This window comes from Delphinapterus leucas, chromosome 1 (assembly GCF_059928025.1).
Source record: "Delphinapterus leucas isolate spDelLeu-1000000601 "Yukka" chromosome 1, BTC_Dleu_Yukka2, whole genome shotgun sequence".
Classification (NCBI taxonomy): domain Eukaryota; kingdom Metazoa; phylum Chordata; class Mammalia; order Artiodactyla; family Monodontidae; genus Delphinapterus; species Delphinapterus leucas.
Genome location: NC_143129.1, coordinates 146,723,751 through 146,746,342, shown reverse-complemented (window position 1 = coordinate 146,746,342; position 22,592 = coordinate 146,723,751). Strand labels below are relative to the sequence as shown.

At 36.3% G+C, this 22,592-nt stretch overlaps 1 protein-coding gene across 9 annotated transcripts in view; it reads right to left on the bottom strand.

Annotated features, from left to right (window-relative positions):
• TUT4 (terminal uridylyl transferase 4) overlaps nt 1–22,592 on the bottom strand; it is a 149,590-nt gene that overhangs the window by 113,331 nt on the left and 13,667 nt on the right. For all 9 annotated transcript variants that reach the window (XM_089922638.1, XM_022575693.3, XM_022575696.3 and 6 more), the window contains exons 2-3: nt 7,334–8,216; nt 1,597–1,760 (exon numbers count right to left, since the gene is read on the bottom strand). In XM_089922638.1, the coding sequence (XP_089778764.1) occupies nt 1,597–1,760; nt 7,334–8,123 (954 nt within the window). In that variant the 5' untranslated portion in view covers nt 8,124–8,216. The remainder of the gene's footprint in view (nt 1–1,596; nt 1,761–7,333; nt 8,217–22,592) is intronic.

Sequence of the window (22,592 nt, the reverse complement as noted above, 5' to 3'; positions counted from 1 at the left end):
TATTTATCTTGATAATGCACAGATCCAGACTAATTTCAAACTTAGGAAAGGGAAAGTGACAGGAAAGACAGAACTATGTAAAACAGCAAATTGCAGGCTTCCCTGGTGGTGCAGTGGTTAAGAATCCGCCTGCTAATGCAGGGGACACAGGTTCCAGCCCTGGTCCGGGAAGATCCCACGTGCCGTATGCCACAACTACTGAGGCTGCGTTCTAGAGCCTGCGAGCCACAACTACTGAGCCCACGTGCCACAACTACTGGAGCCCATTCACCTAGAGCCCATGCTCCTCAATAAGAGAAGCCACTGCAATGAGAAACCCTTGCACCGCAATGAAGAGTGGCCCCCGCTCACCGCAACTAGAGAAAGCCCATGTGCAGCAATGAAGACTCAACGCAGCCAAAAATAAATAAATTTATAAAAAAAATAAAATAGCAAATTGCAAAAAAGACTTCCTTTTAACTAGGATCTTGTGAGACTAACTATATAATCCAAACTCTTTCCTACATTATGGGCCTCTACTCCTTGATATTCCTTCCTACTTTCACAGGGTGACTACTGTCATAAATTCTATTAATGACTCAGGATTGCCTTCTTCAATTTAAATATAATCTTGTTTTTCTAAGCTATACAAAATCATACCATTTCTTTCTTTCCTTCCTTATTTATCAAGAATGATGACGTATTTCCCTGTATGCATACTAACAAATATCCCAAGTATCTATTTAAGAACAGACTGATTTATGATTCTTTCCTTCAATATCTAGCAGTGTTTTTACTGTTAAGGCTGGGAATCTGTATTTCTAGGTTAAGAAATTAATTAGTACTCGGCAACAAGATACCTATGGCTAGAACAGTTCCTAATACATAGGAGACATCCAGTAAATATGGGAGAAAAAAAGAGGAAAGAGAAAACTGAGGGGGAAAGGAGGAAGTCTGGTACATCCTGTAGTATTTGCTAATTTATTTGTCACTCCAAATAGACCATTAACTTCTAATCGGCAGAAACTGTGCCATTTTCACCAACATATATCCCCAGTGCCTAGCACAGTATCTAGAACATAACAAGCTCTCAGTATCTATTTGATAAGTGAGTAAATCAGGGGTCAGCAAACTTCTTATAAAGGGACAAAGTTATATTTCAGTAAATATTTTATGCTTTGGTAAACAGTAGATATTTTATGCTTTGTGGTCCACATACTCTCCGTAGCAACTTCTCAAAACTCAACTCTGCCATGGTAGCAAGAAAGCAGCTATAGATAATAAGGATGGCATGGTTGTGTTCCAATAAAACTCTGTTTATAAAAACATGAGGTATTTTACCACAATTAAAAAAAACAAAAACAAGGTGATAGGCCACAGTTTGTCGAGTCTGGGATGAATGAGTGAAGTCAGACTCACAGATGTAAGGATTTGCTGAACAAATGGAGGGAAAGAAGAAAGAGAGGGAGAGAATAGGAAAGGAAATAGGGAAGGAAGGAAAGATGCATGATATCTCCACCTAAGGAATATAAAAAGAAAAATAAAAAGAGCTGTACTTGGGAAAGAAAAGTTATGAAACATGCATTTTCCTCCAAATAACTAAAACACATAGTATACTTTTTCAAGTCGAAAGATGTGATCTCTTTCTAAGCGTTCTTCTGCTTGTTTCAAGCCTAGCCTCTGCTCGGGTGTCAATGTAGATTCATCTATCACAGTGGCATTTTCTAAATAGTCCATCTCTGAAGAATTTTCTTTATTAGATTCATCGTTCTTCATTTTACCTAGAAAAGGAAGCAATCACTTAGTTACCATCATCAGAATTGGTAAATTAAAAAATTTTTAATGAAAAACAGACATTCAATTTATACACATATAGAAAAAATATTCTTCCTTTATGTTTTCCTTCGTTGTGCACGTTGGTATACCTATGTAAGATAAAAGTAAAAGATATACATGATATCAAAATTCACAAAGAAAAATCTACTTCATGGGTCAAATGCCTATCTTCTTCCAATGAATCTATATCAAAAAAATCAAATATGACTGAGACTCACTATACAAGGGTAACATAACATAACCATTTTGTCGAATCTCTGAAGTAAATATGATATAAAGCTACTTTAAGTCCCAAAGATGACTCAATGAACTGAAGTCACTTCAGTGACTTTATCAATATACAAAAGAAGCTAAAAGAACATATATACTCCAGACCACAGACTCACATGAGGCTCCTTCTTTGCTTTCACTGAACTCATGGATATCTCTACCACACCAATATTTTTTCTTTGCTTCTCTGCCTCCTAACTAGACTGTGATCTCTTTAAGGCACAGACTATGTGCTTTCTTTTCAATCTTTGCATTTCCAGCACCTACCAATATATACTTAGAATAATAGTAGGTTCTACCACCAGTGTGATTTTTTTAAATACAAATTGAATCATGTTACTCTCTTGCTTAAAATACTTAACAGGCTCTCATGGGGTTCAGAATAAAGTTTAAACTCTTTAACATATAACACACAGTGCCTGTCCTCTTGAAGGCAGTCAACAGTTTAAATACAATAATCCCAAGCTGTAGTAAGTGCTATAAAGGAAAAAAACAAGTAACTGAGAGGGAAACAAACTTTAGATATGGGGGTCAGGGAAGGCTTTTCTGAGACTTTAAGCCAAGACCTCAAAAAAAGAGAGCTAAGTTGTCTATATCTCTAATCTTATATCCTGCCCTAACACTTTTCACTTCATTCATACCAAATGTGCTAGAATGGATCAGTGTTACTCCAAGTATCAATGCCTGTACATGTTCTGTTCCCTCCACCATCAAGGCCCTTCCTACTTCAACTAGCTATGTTTACCTGTCCTGCAAAATTCAGTTTAAGCATCAACTGTTTCAGAAGACAGTCTGGGACTTCCCTGGTGGTGCAGTAGTTAAGAATCCGCCTGCCAAGGCAGGGGACAAGGGTTCGATCTCTGGTTTGGGAAGATCCCACATGCCGCAGAGCAACTAAGCCCATGTGCCACAACTACTGAGCCTGCACTCTAGAGCCCACGAGCCACAACTACTGAGCCCACGTGCCACAATTACTGAAGCCTGTGTGCCTAGAGCCCATGCTCCGCAACAAGGGAAGCCACTGCAATGAGAAGCCCACACACAACAAAGAGTAGCCCCCGCTTTCTGCAACTAGAGAAAGCCTGCACGTAGCAACGAAGACCCAACGCAGCCAAAAATAAAATAATTTTAAAAAAAGAAGACAGTCTGATATTCTTTATATTCTCATAGCACCCGCTATTATCTCACATTTTCACAGCAATGTAATTTGTATTTATTTATCTACCTCTTACAATTAGATAATGAATTCCTTGATGCTAATGACCAGATCTTATTCAACTCTGTACCTTCAGATTTTAATACAATGCCTAGACCAGAGATGACACTTAATGTGTTGAATAAAGAAATTGATTTGGACGTATCTAAAAGCACTTCTAAAAGTAAATGCTCATAGATAATAAATAAAACTCTCCTCTCTGCCCTCAAAAGCCACTCTACATGCCATCTACAAGAACCCTGAAATTCACTTCTCTCATGATAGCACTAATTTTTCTAAATAAAAATAGTGTGCCTCTCTCTGGAGGTGATGTGTCTCCTACCACAAGAGGAGCACAACAGGAATATTATTCAGCAATGAAAAAGAATGATGTACTGCTATATGCTACAACATGGATGAATCTTAAAACATACTAAATGAAAAAAGCCAGACACAAAAGGCCACATGTTGTATGATTTCACTCATATAAAATAGGCAAGTCTATAGAGACAGAAACTAAATTAGTGGTTGGCAGTGCCTAGGAGGAGAGGGTAATGAGTAGTGACTGCTAATGGGTATGGAGTTTATTTTGGGGGTGGTGAAAATATTCATGATTTAGACAGTGGTAATGTCTACACAACTTTGTAAATACACTAAAAAACACTAAATTGTATATTTTTAAATGGCAAATTTTATGGCATGTGAATTATATCTCAATAAAACTAATATAAAAAGGTAAATAAAAAATTTAAATATGACAGATGATAGTAAGAACTATGGAGAAAAATTAAAAAGGTAAAAAGAATAAGGAGTGCCAGAGGTGGAGGTGAGGTTTGTAAATTTTAGATAAGTGACCCAGCAAAAGGCTCACTGAGAAGGTGAAGGAGGTAAGAGAGCTAGCCGTATGGACATCTGGGGGAAGAGTATTCCAGGCAAAGGAAAAAGCAAATGCAAGAGCCATCAGGTGGACATTTGCCTTTACATTTGAGGAACTGCAAGGATATCATGCAGTTGGAACAGAGAGAAATGATGAGAAGTAGATAAATGAGGGCAGAGAAGTGGGGGGAGGGGGAGTGCAGAAGATCACAAAGGTCACAGCAAGGACACTAGCTTTTACTCTGATATATGGGAAACCATTGAAACATGATGAACAGCAGTAACATGATCTGAATAATTTTAACAGGATCATTCTGGCTGCTATGTTGAAGACACAAGGAAGGATGGTATAAGTGAAAGTAAGATGAGTTAGGTTCTGCTGCTCAAAAGCATGATCCTGACCAGCAGCATCAGCTTCATTCAGGAGCTTGTTAGAAATCCAGTATCTCAGACTCTAGATTTTCTAAATCAAACATCTCGGAGAATGGAGTCCAAGAATCTGAATTTTAATACAATTCCCAATTGATTCACTTTAATTGCACATTAAAGTTTGAGAAGCCCAGATCTAGTATATTCTCCCTTCAAATATTCACCAGGCTCACTCTCTCACCTCTTACCTTCAAGTGTTTGCTCTAATGTCACCTTCTCAGTGACAATTTAAATTTGAAACACCACCACCAGACACAACAGCATCATTCCTTATGACCTTTCCTGTTTTATTTTTCTTAAAAGATTTATCACTATCTAACGTATTATACTCTTGTTGTTTACTATGTTTGTTGTCTGTCTCCTCCCACTAGAATATTAACTCTGTAAGTAAGTATAGTGTTATCTGTTTAGTTCATTGTTATATTCCTAGCAACTATATCAGTACCTGCACATAGCGGAGATCACCCAAAATATTTACTGAATGTACAAACGGCAAAAGGAAAAATGGTGGAAGTGCTAGGTGGGAGCTAAAGTTGGACCTAATGGAGATTAATCCATTAATCTTTTGGCCACACTACACGGTTTGTGGGATTTTAGTTCCCGACCAGGGACTGAACCTGGGCCCTCAGCAGTGAGAGCCTGGAGTCCTAACCACCGGGCCACCGGGGAATTCCCATATAAATCATTTTTGGGTTTTTTCAGTTTTTCTTTTTGTGGGCCACAAAAGTGACATGTGGGATCTTAGTTCCCCAACGAGGGATCGAACCTGAGCCCCCATGTTGAAAGTGCCAGAGTCTTAACCACTGGACCGCCAGGGAAGTCCTAAAACATACTTACCTATTTGGTAACAAGTGTTTTTTTGTTTGTTTTATTTTGGCCACACAGCTTGCAGGATCTTAGTTCCTCAACCAGGGAACGAACCCATGCCCCTGAAGTGAAAGCATGGAGTCCTAACCACTGGACTGCCATGAAGTCCCTCATTCTTATTAGCTTGTTAAAACAAGTTTCCTGAAAGGACCTCTATTTGGTCTACTAGCTTCCTTAAGCTATTTCAACTTGTTCTCCATGTTAACAAATAACAAAACTGCATTTAATTGGAGAAATAATAATAATAAAGGATAATTAATTGCCATTGCCTGCCTACTGTGTCAGGGACTACATGAAACACTATTGAATTATTTCACTTAATCTTTATAACAAAGGCAGCACCATCTCCACATTTTAAAAAATGAGGAAACTTAGACATGTTTTAAAGGATAAGCAGCTTATCCAAGATTACAAAGTTATTAGGTGGGGAAGATAAGATTCAAAACCTATGAAATTTTACTCCAGAGCTCACAGTCTTAACCACCTCACTCTGTCACCTTATTTTGTCACGTTTTTAAGAAAATAGTCTTTAAATCATATTTTTCACTAATTCAAGTGACCAGACCCCTGTAGCTGATCTTATGCACCAGTATTTCCCAACTTCAATCAATCACATACCGTCATGTTTAGATCTGCCATATCTAAACACTAGCAGTACTATTATTTATTTGATATTGTCTTTAAATTGACTTACTTTTTTGGGCCTTGTCCTAACATACCTATGAAATTATTAACATTTTTTCTTACATACAAAGGTACCTCTATTAAATTAAAAAAAGGGTCTGTCAATAAACCATCATCTGTGTACCACCAGAAATAAAAAGAAGCTATTTCTGAACTCTTTGTCAGTATTTCTCAAAGTGTGGTAAATAATGATTTAGAAATAGCTTTTTCTGTTTATACATAAAGAAAAGGTTTTATTCTTTTAGCCATAGAAACATCAGGAAAAAAGACTGCCAAGGAAAATTCATTAATTTAAACAGACATGGATAATATTTATAAACAATTAAGTAACGCTAAGATCAAGATCTCATAAGAAAATGAATTTTACAGTGATAATTCTCAAGTAAATTGCAACAGTGTCCTATTGAATCTGTTTCCAGTTTTGCTCCTGTCAAAGAATTTGCTGAAAAGATAAACATATATATTTGTATATATATATATGATCACAATGCTACCTTGGTTAAAACTCTTCAGTGGCTTCTCAAAACACTCATAATAAAGTCCAAACTGTTTATCATATCCTAAAAGGCCCTTTACTTTCCAATTCTTGTGTGCCTTTTCAGCTACATCTTTTGCCACATTCCCCCGCAAGTCCCTGTTGCAGTCATACTAAATCTCAGTCACACTTGCAGTCTCACATTTATATCATGCATTTTCTCAATCCAAAGTCTAAATACCTCAATTAAATCATGTACTTTCTCGATTCTAAGTTTTTGGCACTGAACTAAATTACCATCTTACTTATCTGTATCACCCTCACCTAACTAGAAGCTTCCTTGAGGTCTGCGGCTGTGTTTTTTTGGTTTTCCACTGTAAACACATGCGTGACATATAATGGGAACTCAATATATACATGTTTGGTGAATGAATGAGCAATGTATTACCAGGACCATTTAAAAGAAGAGTGAGAGAGAGAGACAGAGACAGAAAGTGTGTGTGTGTGTGTGTGTGTACACATCAACTATAGGAGCCACTAAATTTGTATTTGCACAGGCTTTGTACCTCCCATAATAAATGTTTTCAACCTAAGACCCATATTACTAATGTCCTTTTTGTAGTTAAAGTAGTTAAAATCAAACTAAGGATAATCTAAAGAACATTAATATTAAAAAATCTCTCCAAAAATGTGACTTGTGGAATAATCTAATTTGTACTTACTCAAATCATCCGATATGTCTTCAGTTCCTGAAGCACTATCATCAGAATCACCAGTATTATCTGTACATGTTTGTTGCTTCTGAGATTGTTGTGAGTTTTCCAGAGCAGATTTTTCTCCCTCTGCAACATCAATATTCATTTTGTCCAGAGAAGTAAAGGAGCTTGGAATTTTTTTTCCAATCTGCTGTAATTCTGTCTGTCTCATGTTTTCTTTCAACAGTAAACTGGGTACCTTCTCAGCTTCTGCTGGTAAGCTGGGCACCTTTTCTGATTTCATCTGAGAACCAGGTGCTTTTTCTGCTCTCCTCTGTGAATTAAGTGTCTTTTCTGCTGCTGCTGCCTGTGAGCTGGGTGCCTTTTCTGTTTTCACTGGTGAGTTAAGTGACTTTGGTGATTTTTCTGTTTTTGCCTGTAAACTGGGTGCCCTTTCTACTTTTGCCTGTGAAACAGGTAACTTTTCTGCTTTCACCGGTGAATTCGGTGATTTTTTTGCTTTGCAGTGACTTTGATCTCGAAGGACTAACCCCAAATCTTTAGGGCCTGGAACACTGGCAGCATTTACTTTACATGATTTAACTTCTGTTTTTTCTATACAAATATCATTTTGCTTATTTTTTTTACTACTATTCCTATTTGGAGAGTTGGTCCCAATTTCTTTTATGGATTTATCATTTCTAGCTTTCAAAGTTTGATTAGTTATAAATTTAACTGCTTTGCTTTCTTCAGAAAGAGCCCAAGCATTCTTCTTTGGTTCATGATTTTCATTTTCAGAGGTCTTAGACTCTTCCATTATTTGAAAACCTGCTTCTTTCCAATTGTGATATTGTAAAGTGGCAGATCTCCAGTAGTCTGAATTGCTTCAAGTCCAGTTTACGCAAGCAAACTATTGGATTAAAAAAAAAAAAATCTGTTATTTAAAATGCAAAACCCATTTCTAAAAAATTGGTTAGACATAAAAAAAACTTTTATAATTTATTCTCAAAACTGAATAGCGGGGCTTCCCTGGTGGCCCAGTGGTTAAGAATCTGCCTGACTATGCAGGGAACAAGGGTTCGAGCCCTGGTCCGGGAAGATCCCACATGTCGCGGAGCAACTAAGCCTATGCACCACAACTACCAAGCTTGCATTCTAGAGCCCACGCGCCATAACTACTGAAGCCCGCACACCTAGAGCCCGTGCTCTGCAACAAGAGAAGCCACCGCAATGAGAAGCCCACGCACCGCAACGAAGAGTAGCCCCCGCTCGCCGCAACTAGAGGAAGCTGTACAGCAACGAAGACCCAACGCAGCCAAAAATAAATAAAGTAAAAAGCTGAAGAGTAAAAAATAAAAATTTTTAAACTCTGAAAACTATATGAGGAGTTAAAATCCACTTAGTAAATAACAGTGAAACGCCCATTAAGGAGGTTCTAATGTAATTCTAGCACTATGACATCAAAACAAGGGAACTTCAGAAGTAAAATGCTGTTTTACATTACTCAGTAAGAATTTCAACTAAAAGGGAAATAAAACCTGCAATTGATGTACCACAACAAACATAAAAGGAAATGGAACAAAAATAACACAAGAATTCCAATCTATATGCAACACAGGGAATCAGCTTATAGAAGACTAAGTGGTAAAAGTAACAGAAGAACTGCAATCTATATGCAACACAGGGAATCAGTCTATAGAAGACTACGTGGTAAGATCTTTCCCACATGACTTTCCTACTAAATACTACCTATTTATACCACTAACCTACTTCTAACTTGATGCTCTAAACATGGGGAACTAACATCAACAGACTTTCTCCAGCTCTGAAGTACAAAGCAGTTTAAATAAATTCTTCTGAGGTAAGAAAATTTTAAAAAACCAACAGGATCCCAGAGTTTAGAAGTTATAGTAATATTCTGTATGATGATACATATCATTATACATTTGTCAAAACCCACAGAATGGATATCCCTAAGAGTGAACCCTAAGGTAAACTATGGACTTTGGATGATAATGACGTGTTAATGGTGCATCCACTGTAACAAATGTACCACTCTGGTGCAGGGATGTTGATAGTGAGAGAGGCTATTCCTGTGTGGGGGAAGGGAGTTACATAGGTACTCCGCACTTTCTGCCCAACTTTGCTGTGAAACTAAAACTGCTCTTAAAGAATAATAATGTTTAGAAAAAAGATAATAGAAAGAAAAAAATCAGAATCCGTTTTGTTCTAAAACATAATAGGAACTATTACACTTTTACCACAGAGCACAAACTATAAACAAATGAAAATACTACATTTTGTTAAGTAATTTCTATACTAGAAATAGCTTGTATACTACATATTATGGAAATCAGGTTATTTCTGAAATACTAGCAGTAATAAACCAAGCTTACAATATTGATTACCTTTAAGGCAATAGTTCTCAAATTTTATCATTCATTAGAATCACCTGGAAGGTCCCATTCCCAGAGTTTCTGATTCAACAGGTCTGGGATTGGGGCCTGAGAATTTGCATTTCTCACAAGTTCCCAGGTGATTCTCATGTGGCTAGACTGGGAAATACACTTGAAAAATCAATGCTCTAAGGAATGTTTCTGAAAGCAGAAGTGAAGGAAAACCAAACTCTTCTGTATAATCTTATACACACGATTATAAGCTCCAAGAGGTAAGAAACCATTTCTCATTTTGCTTACCATTATATCTTCAATGCCTATTACAGTGCCTAGTTCAAAGTAGACACTCAATAAATTTGTTAAATGGATTAATAAAAACTTAAATTATTTTTAATTATTCACACTTTAAAAACAAAATATAATAGATCCAAAAGGTATTTAATTGCTTCATACTTTATATTGTCTACAATGTAACTAGAAAATATCTCGCTTCCCAATCCATCCCCTAGCCTCCTACCACCCAGGGTGGCCTGGGTAAGTATGCCTCTTTCTATGGACTTTGTTCTTACCTTTCTCATAGTACTTAGCACTTAACACATTTCATGTGTTTACCTCCTATTTAGACTACAGGAATTTTTTTCCCAATGTGCTTCTTATAAAACAAATACACTTACACAGTTGAAAAAGTAAATGGCAAGGCAAAACAGCATTCTCCTACCAACTACCAATCTCCTCAGAAGCAACTACTGTCAACTCTTTTAGCTGTTTCTTCTGAGATTTATCTCCATATTTCTAAATTACATGCTTAAGCTGGTACTACCTACTTTGTTTTAGATTTAGATATTATCTACTGACTTCCTACAGACAGAATTGTACACACACTTATGTTCCCATCCCACCACCATCCTCCCAGGATGACTATAATATGATATGCCAATATTATTTATGGCTGAGCCAAATATGCCATTGCACAGAGTTTCCTACATATCTATCAAAATTCATTTTCTCCTTTTTCCTAGGCACGTAGCTAAACTACATTTCCCAACCTTCTCTGCAGTTAGGTGTGTCCTTAAGATCAAGTTCTTACCTCCTCCATGCTCTCCCCTTCTCACTGGATAAAATTCTCAGTCATCCATCTTCAATCACATAGCCAACAATTAAATTTCAATCCAGACCAGTAGGTCTTAAACTTTTGTGCACAGGAATCAGCTAGTTCCTAAGTGCAGATTCTGATTCAGTAGATTTGGAGTGAGGACTAGCATTCTGCATTTAGTCTAACAAGCCCAGGTAAAGTCCACACTGTTAGCCCTTGGCCATACTTTTGACTGGACAAAAATCATCAATGGAACTTGGGACTCCTGAATGACCACACACATTAAACTATTCATCTGGATCTGGTGACTACTTACCTAGCAACTATTACATGAGACAGAAATAAAACTGTTTCTTAGGTCACTATTAGATCTCTTTATCACAGGAGCCTAGGCTCCTTGACTTCAGCAACATATATACTATAGTCACATTTCTCTTTTGGTATACTTTTCAGTTTTACCTGGAAGTGTCTCACTTCTCTTAAGTTTTTTATATATCTGTCAATAATTCATTGACAGAACTGTAAATCTTCTCTCAATGTCTTCAAATACATCAAGCAACCCATGTGTTTGTTTTTATTGTCATTTTTCTCTCCTTGGACATCCCATCTGCCACCTTCTGATCACTACTAGATTTCCACCACACTTGTCACCCTGAGACTTTCCTTTTGCTATCATCCTACCAATTCCCATCTACTCTGTCATGCTGATTGACTCTTCTATTTTCCTCTTCCATAAGTTACTCCCTCTTTTTTGGTGTAGCATATCCTCCAGTAGCTTTCTAAGAAAGAAAACAAGAAAGGCATTGAAGAAAATAATTATGCCCTACTTCTGACATTTCATTTCATGTAGAGAGACAACCATTATCATAACATTCCTGCTTTCTTTCCACTCCATTCATTCCTTTCCTAGGGAGATGGGGTAACTTATTTCATCATTGAGTTTAGAAAAATGATCTGGGCAAAAGTAAGCACCTTCCCCTCTCTTTCCTCTTTGCATCCAGCTGTTCTCAGGAAAGAAAATTCCATTCTCTCATTCATACTCTAGCATTACAGTTGCAAGCCCCACACAGGGCCTGTCACTGTTCAGCTCTGCCTATGCCTGAGTGGTTAAATCTATTTCTGGCAGTGAGTATTAGCAAGCCACTTGAAAATATAAGTCCCATTCTCCAATATGAATCTTATCCATAATAAAAATAATATTCTGGTCTCCATATGCTTCCTTTATCTCTCCCAGTTTGTTCAGAATTCAGGAAGGGAAAGAGAGTGCTGTTTATTGGGCTCCCTTAAGCCCCAATAGTAGGTAAGTTTTATAAGACTTTGCATGCCTGAAATGTCTTTATTCTTTCTTCATATTTTGTCTAATTAGGTTTGAAATTCTAAGTTAAAAATCATTCACTCAAAATCTTACAGGTATTTTTTCAACAATTTCTAGTTTCTAGTGTTACTACTGAGAAAATTATGCCATTCTTATTCTCCATCTCTTTTACTGAACTGTTTTTTTTTCTTTATGGAAACTTTTAGGATATTCTCTTTGCCTCAGTGTTCTATAATTTACAGGTGATAAGTCCTAGTATAGATATTTCTTTATTCATTTTGCTGTGCACTCAGCTGGCTCTTTTAATCTCTAACTCAAGTCCTTCACTTCTGGAAATTTTTTCCATATTATATCTTCCATAACTTCCTCCCTTTCATCTTCTCTGCTCTTTTTCTAGAGCTCCTATTAATTGAACTTTACGTCTCTTACACTGATCCTCCAATTATCTTTTCTCTCCATTTCCCATCTCTTTTTTGTCCTTCCTGGGTGACTTACTCAAATTCTTCCAACCCTTCTATATTTGGAGGGGGGACATGGAGAAAACCTTTCGTATTTTCACTTCTAAGAACTCTCTAATTCTCTGATTATTCCTTTTCATAGCACTCTGATCTTCATCTCTTATTTCTGAAAACACTAACAATTGTTCTGGAACTTTTTTCTGCTCCCTGTATTGTCTGGTTCCTGAGTTCTTCATGTGCCTTCCTTCTTCTCTACCATGCATACTAGCATACACATAATAAATAGTCTCAGAAGGAAAAGATAGAAGGGGAAAGAAAAAATACTTAAAGACGGAATTCCCTAGTGGTCCAGTGGTTAGGACTCGCCGTGCTTTCACTGCCGTGAGCCCAGGTTCAACCCCTGGTTGGGGAACTAAGATCCCACAAGCTGTGCGGCGTGGCCAAAAAAAAAAAAATTTGAAGAAATAATAGCCAAAAACTTCCCAAATCTGATAAAGACACAACTACACACATCCAAGAAACTCTATGAACTCCAAGCTGAATAAACTCATAGGAATCCACACCAAGACACATAATTGTTAAATTGTTAAAGGCAGAAGAAATTTTGAAAGCAACAAGAGAGAAGCAACTTCTCGCACATGAAGAATCCACAATAAAATTAACAGCTGATTTCCCATCAGAAATCATGGAGGCCAGAAGGCAATGGAATGACATATTTAAAATCCTGGATGAAAAACACTGTCAACCAAATATTCACTAACCATGCAGAAAAACTATCCTTTATTAATGACAGAGAAAGTATGACACTTCCAGATAGACAAAAGCTAAGAAATATCATTAGCAGACTTGTAGACTGGCACTACAAGAGATGCTAAAGGGAGTTCTTGAGGCTGAAATGAAAAGAAATTTGGCAGTAACTCAAAGCCATAAGAAATAAAGGACACTGGTAAAGGTAACTTAGCACAGATAAACATAAAAGCCAATATTATTGTACTGCTGGTTTGTAACTCTTCTTTTTCTCCTACATGATTTAAAAGGCAAATACATAAGAAGACAATTATAAACCTATGTTAATGGGCACACAATGTATAAAGATGTAATCTGTGACAATAACAATGAGAAAGAACAGAGACATATAGGATCAGAGCGTGTGTATACTATTGAAACGAAACTGGTATTACTCAAACTAGGCTGTTATAAATTTAAGATATTAGTTGCGCTGTTATCTGCAAGGCAACCACTAAGAAAATAATGTTTAAAAATACAAAAAAGGAAAAAAGGGAATTAAAATAGCACACTATAAAAAAGTCAACTGAATACATAAAAAGGCAGTAATAGAGAAATTGAGGAACAAAAAGCACGAGACATACAGAAAAGAAAAAAACTAAAGAGCAGGAGTAAATCCTTCCTTATCAATAACTACTTTAAATGTATTGGATTGGCCAAAAAGTTCCTTTGGTTTTTAAGTAAAAATAAAAGACACATTTTTCATTTTCACCAAGAACTTTATGGGCAATGTGTGCACCCTTTTGTTCCACTACCTTCTGCCATTTTTCAGGCAACTTCAAAATTCCATCTTCCCAAAACTCTATCTTTTTGACCAAAGAACTGTTCCAGGTGCCTTTTACAGTCTTCCAGGGAATTGATATTTTTTTCAATAAGAGAATTTTGTAAAAACTGAAATAAATGGAAATTTGAAGGTGCAATGTCTGGTGAATACGGTGGATGAATCACAACTTCCCAGCCAAGCTGTAACAGTTTCTACCTGGTCATCAAAGAAACATGCACTCTTGCGGTAACCTGATGGAAGATTAGGCATTTTCTGTTGACTAATTCCGGATGCTTTTCATCAAGTGCTGATTTCAGTTGGTCTAACTGCGAGCAGTACTTGTTGGAATTAATCGTTTGGTTTTCTGGAAGGAGCTCATAATAGAGGACTCGCTTCCAATCCCACCATATACACAACATCATCTTCTTTGGTGTGGTTGGTGGTGATTTACTTCGCTTGCCTCACGATCTCTTCTGTTCCACATCATTGTACAGTATCCACTTTTCATCGCCCATCACAAATTGTTTGAAAAACAAAGTTTTCGTTACACTTAAGTAGAAAATCACATGCAGAAATATGGTCAAGAAGGTTTTTCTCACTTAACTTATGTGGAACCCAAACATCAAAGCGATTAACATAACCAAGCTGGTGCAAATGATTTTCAGTGCTTGATTTGGATATTTTGAGTATGTCGGCTATCTCTCGTGTGGTATAATGTTGATTGTTTTCAGTTCATGTCTCGATTTGATCACTATCAACTTCAAATGGTTTAGCGGGCCATGGAGCATTGTCCAGTGAGAAATCTCCAGCACAAAACTTTGCAAACCATTTCTGACACATTCGATCAGTCACAGCACCTTCTCCATACACTGCACAAATCATCTTTTTTTTGCATTTCAGTTGTGTTTTTACCTTTCTTGAAATAATAAAGCATTATATACCAAAAATGTTGCTTTTTTCTTCCACCTTCAACATTAAAATGGCTACACAAAAATTCACCAATTTTGATAAGTTTTTTTAAAGGCACACTAATATGACAGCTGTCACAATACAATCTAACAAAATTGTTTCAAATGAAGTTAAAGACAACGAAGAACCACTAGAGCCATCTTATGGGAAAAAAAAAAACGACTTTTTTGGCCAATTAAAAAATGAATTAGACTCTCCAAGTAAAGGCAGAGATTGGAAAACTGGATTAAAAAATATATGATCCATCTATCATATTACCTACAAGAGATTCACTTTAGATACAAAGAAGCAAAGAGGTTGAAAATACAGGCTGGAAAAAGATATCAAGAGAGAACTGAGTTGGCTATATAATTGTCAGAAAAAAAATATACTTTAAGTCAAAAACGGTTACAAGAGACAAAGAAGAGCATTATACACTGATAAAAAGTTTAGTCCAACAAGAATATATCACAATTATAAACATACATATACCTAATAACAGAGCCCCAAAAATAGGAAAGAAAAATTAACGAAATTGAAAAGAGAAATAGATAATTCTATAATAATAGCTGGATCCCTATCAAATTACCCATGACATTTTTCACCGAACTAGAACAAATAATCCTAAAATTCATATGGAACCATAAAAGACCCAGAACTGCCAAAGCAATCCTGAAGAAAAAGAACAAAGCAGGAGGCATAACCATCCCAGACTTCAGGCTATACTACAAAGCTACAGTAATCAAAACAGCATGGCACTGGCACAACAACAGACATATGGATCAATGGAACAGAACACAGAACCCAGAAATAAACCCACACACCTATGGTCAATTAACTGTCAACAAAGGAGGCAAGAATATACAATGAGAAAAGGACAGTCTCTTCAGCAACTGGTGTTGGGAAAGTTGGACAGCCATGTTTAAATCAATGAAGTTAGAACGCACCCTCTCACCATACACAAAAATAAACTCAAAATGGTGTAAAGACTTAAACATTAGACATCACACCATAAAACTCCTAAAAGAAAACATAGGTAAAAAATTCTCTGACATAAATTGTACCAATGTTTTCTTAGGTCAGTCTCCCATGGCAATAGAAATAAAAACAAAAATAAACAAATGGGACCTAATCAAATTTACAAGCTTTTGCACAGCAAAGGAAATCATAAATAAAAGACAACCTACAGAATGGGAGAAAATATTTGCAAACCATGAGACTGACAAGAGCTTAATTTCCAAAATATACAAACAACTCATACAACTCAACAACAAAAACAACCCAATCGAAAAATGGGCAGAATATCTAAAGAGACATTTCTCCCAAGAAGACATACAGATGGCCAAGAGGCACATGAAAAGATGCTCAGTATCACTAATTGTTAGATCAATGCAAATCAAAACTGCAGTGAAGTACCACTTCACACCAGTCAAAATGGCCATCATCAAAAAGTCTACAAATAACATATGCTGGGGTGGGTGTGGAGAAAAGGGAACCCTCCTACACTGTTGGTGGGAATATAAGTTGGTGCAGCCACAATGGAGAACACTATGGAGGTTCCTCAGAGAACTAAAAACAGAGCTACCATAAGATCCAGCAATCCCACTCCGGGGCATATATCTGGACAAAACTATAATTCAAAAAGATACATGAACCCTATGTTCATAGCAGCACTATTCACAATAGCCAAGACATGGAAACAACCTTAATGACCATCAACAGATGAATGGATAAAGAAGACGTGGTACATATATACAATGGAATATTACTCAGCCATAAAAAAGAACATAATGCCATTTGCAGCAACAGGGGTGGATCCAGAGATTGTCATACTGAGTGAAGTAAGTCAGACACAGAAAGACATCTATCATATGATATCACTTATATGTGGAATCTAAAAATAAGGAGTACAAATGAATTTATTTACAAAACAGAAGTAGAGCCACAAATGTAGAAAACAAACTTATGGTTACCAGGAGATAAGGGCGGAAGGGATAAGTTGGGAGACTGGGACTGACATATACACACTACTATATATAAAATACATAACTAATAAGAACCTGCTGTATAGCACAGGGAACTCTACTCAATACTCTGTAATGGCCTATATGGGAAAAGAATCTTAAAAAAAAAAAAAAGAGTGGATATATGTATAACTGATTCACTTTGCTGTACACCTGAAACTAACACAACATTGTAAATCAACTCTACTCCAATAAAAATTTTAAAAAAACAAAAAAAGATGTGGTGCATATATACACTGGAATACTACTCAGCCATAAAAAAGAACAAAATAATGCCGTTTGCAGCAACATGGACGCAACTAGAGATTATCATACTAAGTGAAGTAAGTCAGAAAGAGAAAGACAAATACCATATGATACCACTCATATGTGGAATCTAAAGTATGACACAATGAACCTATCTATGAAGCAGAAACAGACACACAGACATAGAGAACAGACTTGTGGTTGCCAAGGGGGAGGGAGTGGGGAGGGGGGATGGACTGGGGTTTGGGGTTAGTAGATGAAAACTAGTACATACAGAATGAATGGAAAACAAGGTCCTACTGTATAGCACAGAAAACTATATCCAAAATCCTGCGATAAACCGCAATGGAAAAGAATATTAAACAGAATGTATACATATATTATATACATTATATATAATATATATATGTATCTGAGTCACTTTGCTGTATGGCAGAAATTAACACAACACTGTAAATCAACTATACTTCAATTAAATAAATAAATAAATAAAATAGTTGGAGACTTCAATACCTTTCTTTCAATAACGGTTAGAGCAACCAGACAGAAAACCAATAAGGAAATAGAGGACTTGAGTAACGTTATACACCAATGAGACCTAACATAAATCCAGAAGACTCAACCCAACCTCAGCAGAATACATATTCCTCTCAAGTACACATGGAACATTCTCAAGGATAGACTATTATGTTAGGCCACAAAACAAGTCTTAATAAATTTAAAAAGACTGAAATCATACAAATTATCTTTTCTTATCACAGTAGACTGAAATTGGAAATCAAATCAATAACAGGAAAAAAACTGGAAAATTCATAAATATGTGAAAATTAAACAATGCATGCAAACCAATGGGTCAAAGAAGAAATCACAAGGGCAATCGGAAAATACCTTGAGACAAATGAAAACAATGTGGTTTTTTGTTTTGTTTTTTTTTTGCGGTACACGGGCCTCTCACTGTTGTGGCCTCTCCCGTTGTGCAGCACAGGCTCCAGACGCGCAGGCTCAGCGGCCATGGCTCACAGGCCCAACCGCTCCGCGGGATGTGGGATCTTTCCGGACCAGGTCATGAACCCGTGTCCCCTGCATTGGCAGGCGGATTCTCAACCACTGTGCCACCAGGGAAGCCCAAACAATGTACTTTTTTAAGCAATGTATTATTTTACCACAATTTTTTAAATGGAGATAAAAGGATATTTGATATAATTTTTTAAAATAAGGATTATAAAAGAATACTATGAACAACTGTACATCAACAAATTGGATAACCTAGGTGGAATGGACAAATTCCTACAAACACACAAATTACCAAAACTGAGTCAAGAGCAAATATAAAATATGAATACACCTACAACAAGTAAGTAGACTGAATCAGTAATCAAAAATCCCTCAACAAAAAAAGCTCAGAATCAGAAGGCTATACTGGAGAAGCTTACTCAACATGTAAAGAATTAATACCAATCCTTCTCAAACACTTCCAAAAATTGAAAAGGAGGGAACACTTCCTAACTCATTCTATGAGGCCAGCATTACTCTGACACTCTGAATATATATGCAAAAAATCATCAACAAAGTACTAGCAAACCAAATTCAGCAGCATATTAAAAGGGTTATACACCATGACCACATGAGATTTATCTTCAGAATGTAAGGGTGATTGAACATATGAATTATCAATCAATGTGATAAACCACATTAATAGACTGAAGGAAAAGAAAAATACGTGATCATCTCAACTGATGCAGAAGAAAGCATTTGACAAAATCCAGCACCTTTTCCTGATATAAACACTCAAACTAGTAACAGAAAGGAACTTCCTCAACGTAATAAAGGCCATCTACAAAAAAAAAAAACACCCAAAACGAAAACAAAACGAAAAACTCACAGCTAACATCATACTCATTAGTGAAAGACTTAAAAAAATTTCCCCTAAGACCCACAATAAGACAAAGATGTCTGCTTTTGCCATTTCTATTTAACACAGTACTAGAAGTTCTAGCCAGAGCAATTAGCCAAGTAAAAGAAATAAAAGGCATCCAAACTGGAAAAGAAAAAGTAAAATTATGTTTGCAGATGACATGATCTTAAATGTAACAAAATCCCAAGAATACACACAAAAAAACAGAGCTAATAAACAAATTCAACAAGTTGCAGGATACAGAATCAACACACAGATTTCTTTACAGTAGCAATAAACAATCCATAAACGAAATTACAAAAATGATTCCACTTACAATAGAATCAAAAAGAATAAAATACTTTAAGAATAAATTTAGGGGCTTCCCTGGTGGCACAGTGGTTGAGAGCCCACCTGTCGATGCAGGGGACGCAGGTTCGTGCCCCGGTCCAGGAGGATCCCACACGCCGCGGAGCGGCTGGGCCCGTGAGCCATGGCCGTTGAGCCTGCGCGTCCGGAGCCTGTGCTCCGCAACGGGAGAGGCCACAACAGTGAGAGGTCCGCGTACCGCAAAAAAAAAAAAGTAATAAAGAATAAATTTAACCAAGGAAGCAAAAAAATTTTTACCCTGGAAACATTACACTATAAAACATTACTGAAAGAAATTAAATAAATAAATGCAGTGACATCCCATGTTCATAGATTCCTTCCAGTCTACTTTCCCTACCTACCTCTTTCTTGCTCTTCCCTTTTCAGACCTTGGTCACTCACTGCCTATGGCTAACTAAGGAATCAGGAAGTATTTTAAGTTCATGTGACCTACAGCCGAAGGGAGCAGAACATTCGAAAACACACCTTTTACAATGTTTATCATTCACCTTAAAAGAATTAAATACTCCACTCCTTGCTTATTGTTATCAACATCAAGAGTCCTCAAAACTATTTAGTCTGCTTTCCCAGTGCTGCCAAAAGCTGGAGAGAGGGCAGAATTCATAAACTGCAGCCCACTGTGCACTCACCCATTTGTTTCCTTCACTTAAGTCATTGCCAATGACTTACATTGTTAACAATACTACCCAAAGTGATCTACAGACTCAATGCAATCACTATCAAAATCACAATGGCATTTTTTGCAGAAACAAAAACCCATCCTAAAAGTCATATGGAATTTCAAAGGACTCTAAATAGGCAAAAAAATCTAAAAAAAGGAAAACATTAGTTGGAAGAATAACACTTTATTTCAAAACTTACTACAAAAATCTACAATAACCAAAACAGTCTGGTAATGGCATAAGGAAAGACATATATCAATGGAACAGAATACAGAGCCCATAAATAAACCCTTACATACGTGGTCATTCGATCTGACAACAGTGCTAAGAGCACTGAATGGAGGAAAGGACAGTCTTTTCAATAAATGGTGCTGGAAAACTGAACACACCTGTTCAAAAGAATGAAGCTGGACCCTGACCTTACACCAGTTGCAAAAATTAACTCAAAATGGATCAAATAAGACAAGACACTAATTGTAAAAGCAGCAGACAGGAAAAAAACTCAAATGACCATTTGAGCCTTTTGAAAAATTATACAAAAACTGTCATAAAACAATAAAATATATTACCATACAGATGTAAACTAGACTGAGGAACTCTCTATTCTGTTATGGAGTGATAGTGAAGATATACTGTTAAGTGAAAAAAAGTAATATACACAGGCATGTGTAGTAAGCTAATTTTTTGTAAGAAAGAAGAGAATATATATACCTATATTTTCAGAAATAAACAATACAAGGATAAAAACAAAAGAACAAAGACCTAAATTTAATATCTATACTAAAACTATACATTATACTCTACACAAACACACACGTAAATATAACTGCATAAAAACTATAAATCTTCATGACCTCGGATTTGGCAACAGTTTCTTAAATATGACATCAAAAGCACAGATGACAAAAGAAAAAAATAGATAAATTGGTCTTCATCAAAGTTTAAAATTGCATCCTTGACATCCATCTTGACAATGATTTTTTTGGATTTGATACCAAAAGCAAAGGCAACCAAAGCAAAAAAACAAAAAACCAAGTGGGAATCCTCATGCAACTGCTGGTGGGAATAAAATGATGCAGCTGATGCAGAAAACAGTTTGGAAGTTCCTCAAAAAGTTAAACATGGAATTGCCATATGATCGAGCAATTCTACTCATAGGCATATATCCAAAAGACTGAAAATAGGGACTCAAACAGATATTTGTACACCGTGTTCACTGCAGCATTATTCACAACAGCCAAAAGGTAGACGCAATCAAGCATCTATCAACAGATGAATGGATAAACAAAATGTGGAATACACACAATGGAATATTACTTGGCCATTTAAAGGACGAAACTCTGACACATGCTACAACATGGATGAACCTTGAGGACATCATGCTAAATGAAATTAGTCACTCACAAAACGGCAGATATTGTATGATTCAATTATATAAGACATTGAGAATTGGTAAATTCACAGGGACAGAAAGTAGAACAGAAGTTATCAGGGGCTAGTGGGAGAGGGGAATGGGAAGTCATTGCTTAATAGGTACAGAGTTTCTGTTTGGGATGATAAAAAAAGTTTTGGAAATAAATAGTGGCAATGGTTACACAACATTGTGAAGGTACTAATGCCACTGAATTGTACACTTAAAAAGGTTAAAACGATAAATTTAATGTGATGTATACTTTACCACAATAAAAAAAATTTTAACTCAAAATATTTAATCGAAATAATGTGTATTAAGCTTATATAAAATATCACAAACCTCAAATTTTAAATGTCAATCATATTCTAAAATAGCTAAAGGTTTAAAAAAACATAACTTTTTATATGGGTAAATCAACTGACAGAGTTTTTATGATCAAAGGCAAGTAGAACTGTGCCCTCTTCTCTCAAATTCAGTTTTGTAAATAAATGGGATTTCCAAACTAAGTTACCTAGATCCTCATCTAAAGCCCAATTAGCTAGGTTTTCTGGATTACTCAAGCCTTTTCCTTCTGTGTTCATCTGGTAAAGCTTTTTTGGCCACTGGTAAAAGTTGTTTAGTTTAAGTCATGCTTCTTTTCACAAGCAATTTGTTGATTAAAACAGCCTGAGGTTGCCAATTGTTTTTTGGGCTTTTTTCTAATGAGATATGGAGATCATCTGGATCCCCTAATTATCCAAGCCACACTTTCCTCTTTTTCCTTATAAACAAATAATCAAGAACAAGCTCTATCTATATGAAGAGTTCTGTGATGCAAGATTCACTAGAAAGTTCTTGATTCTTCCAATATCAGGCAGCTCTTCGGTATTTATCTTTTCTTTTCTTTTTTTTTTTTTT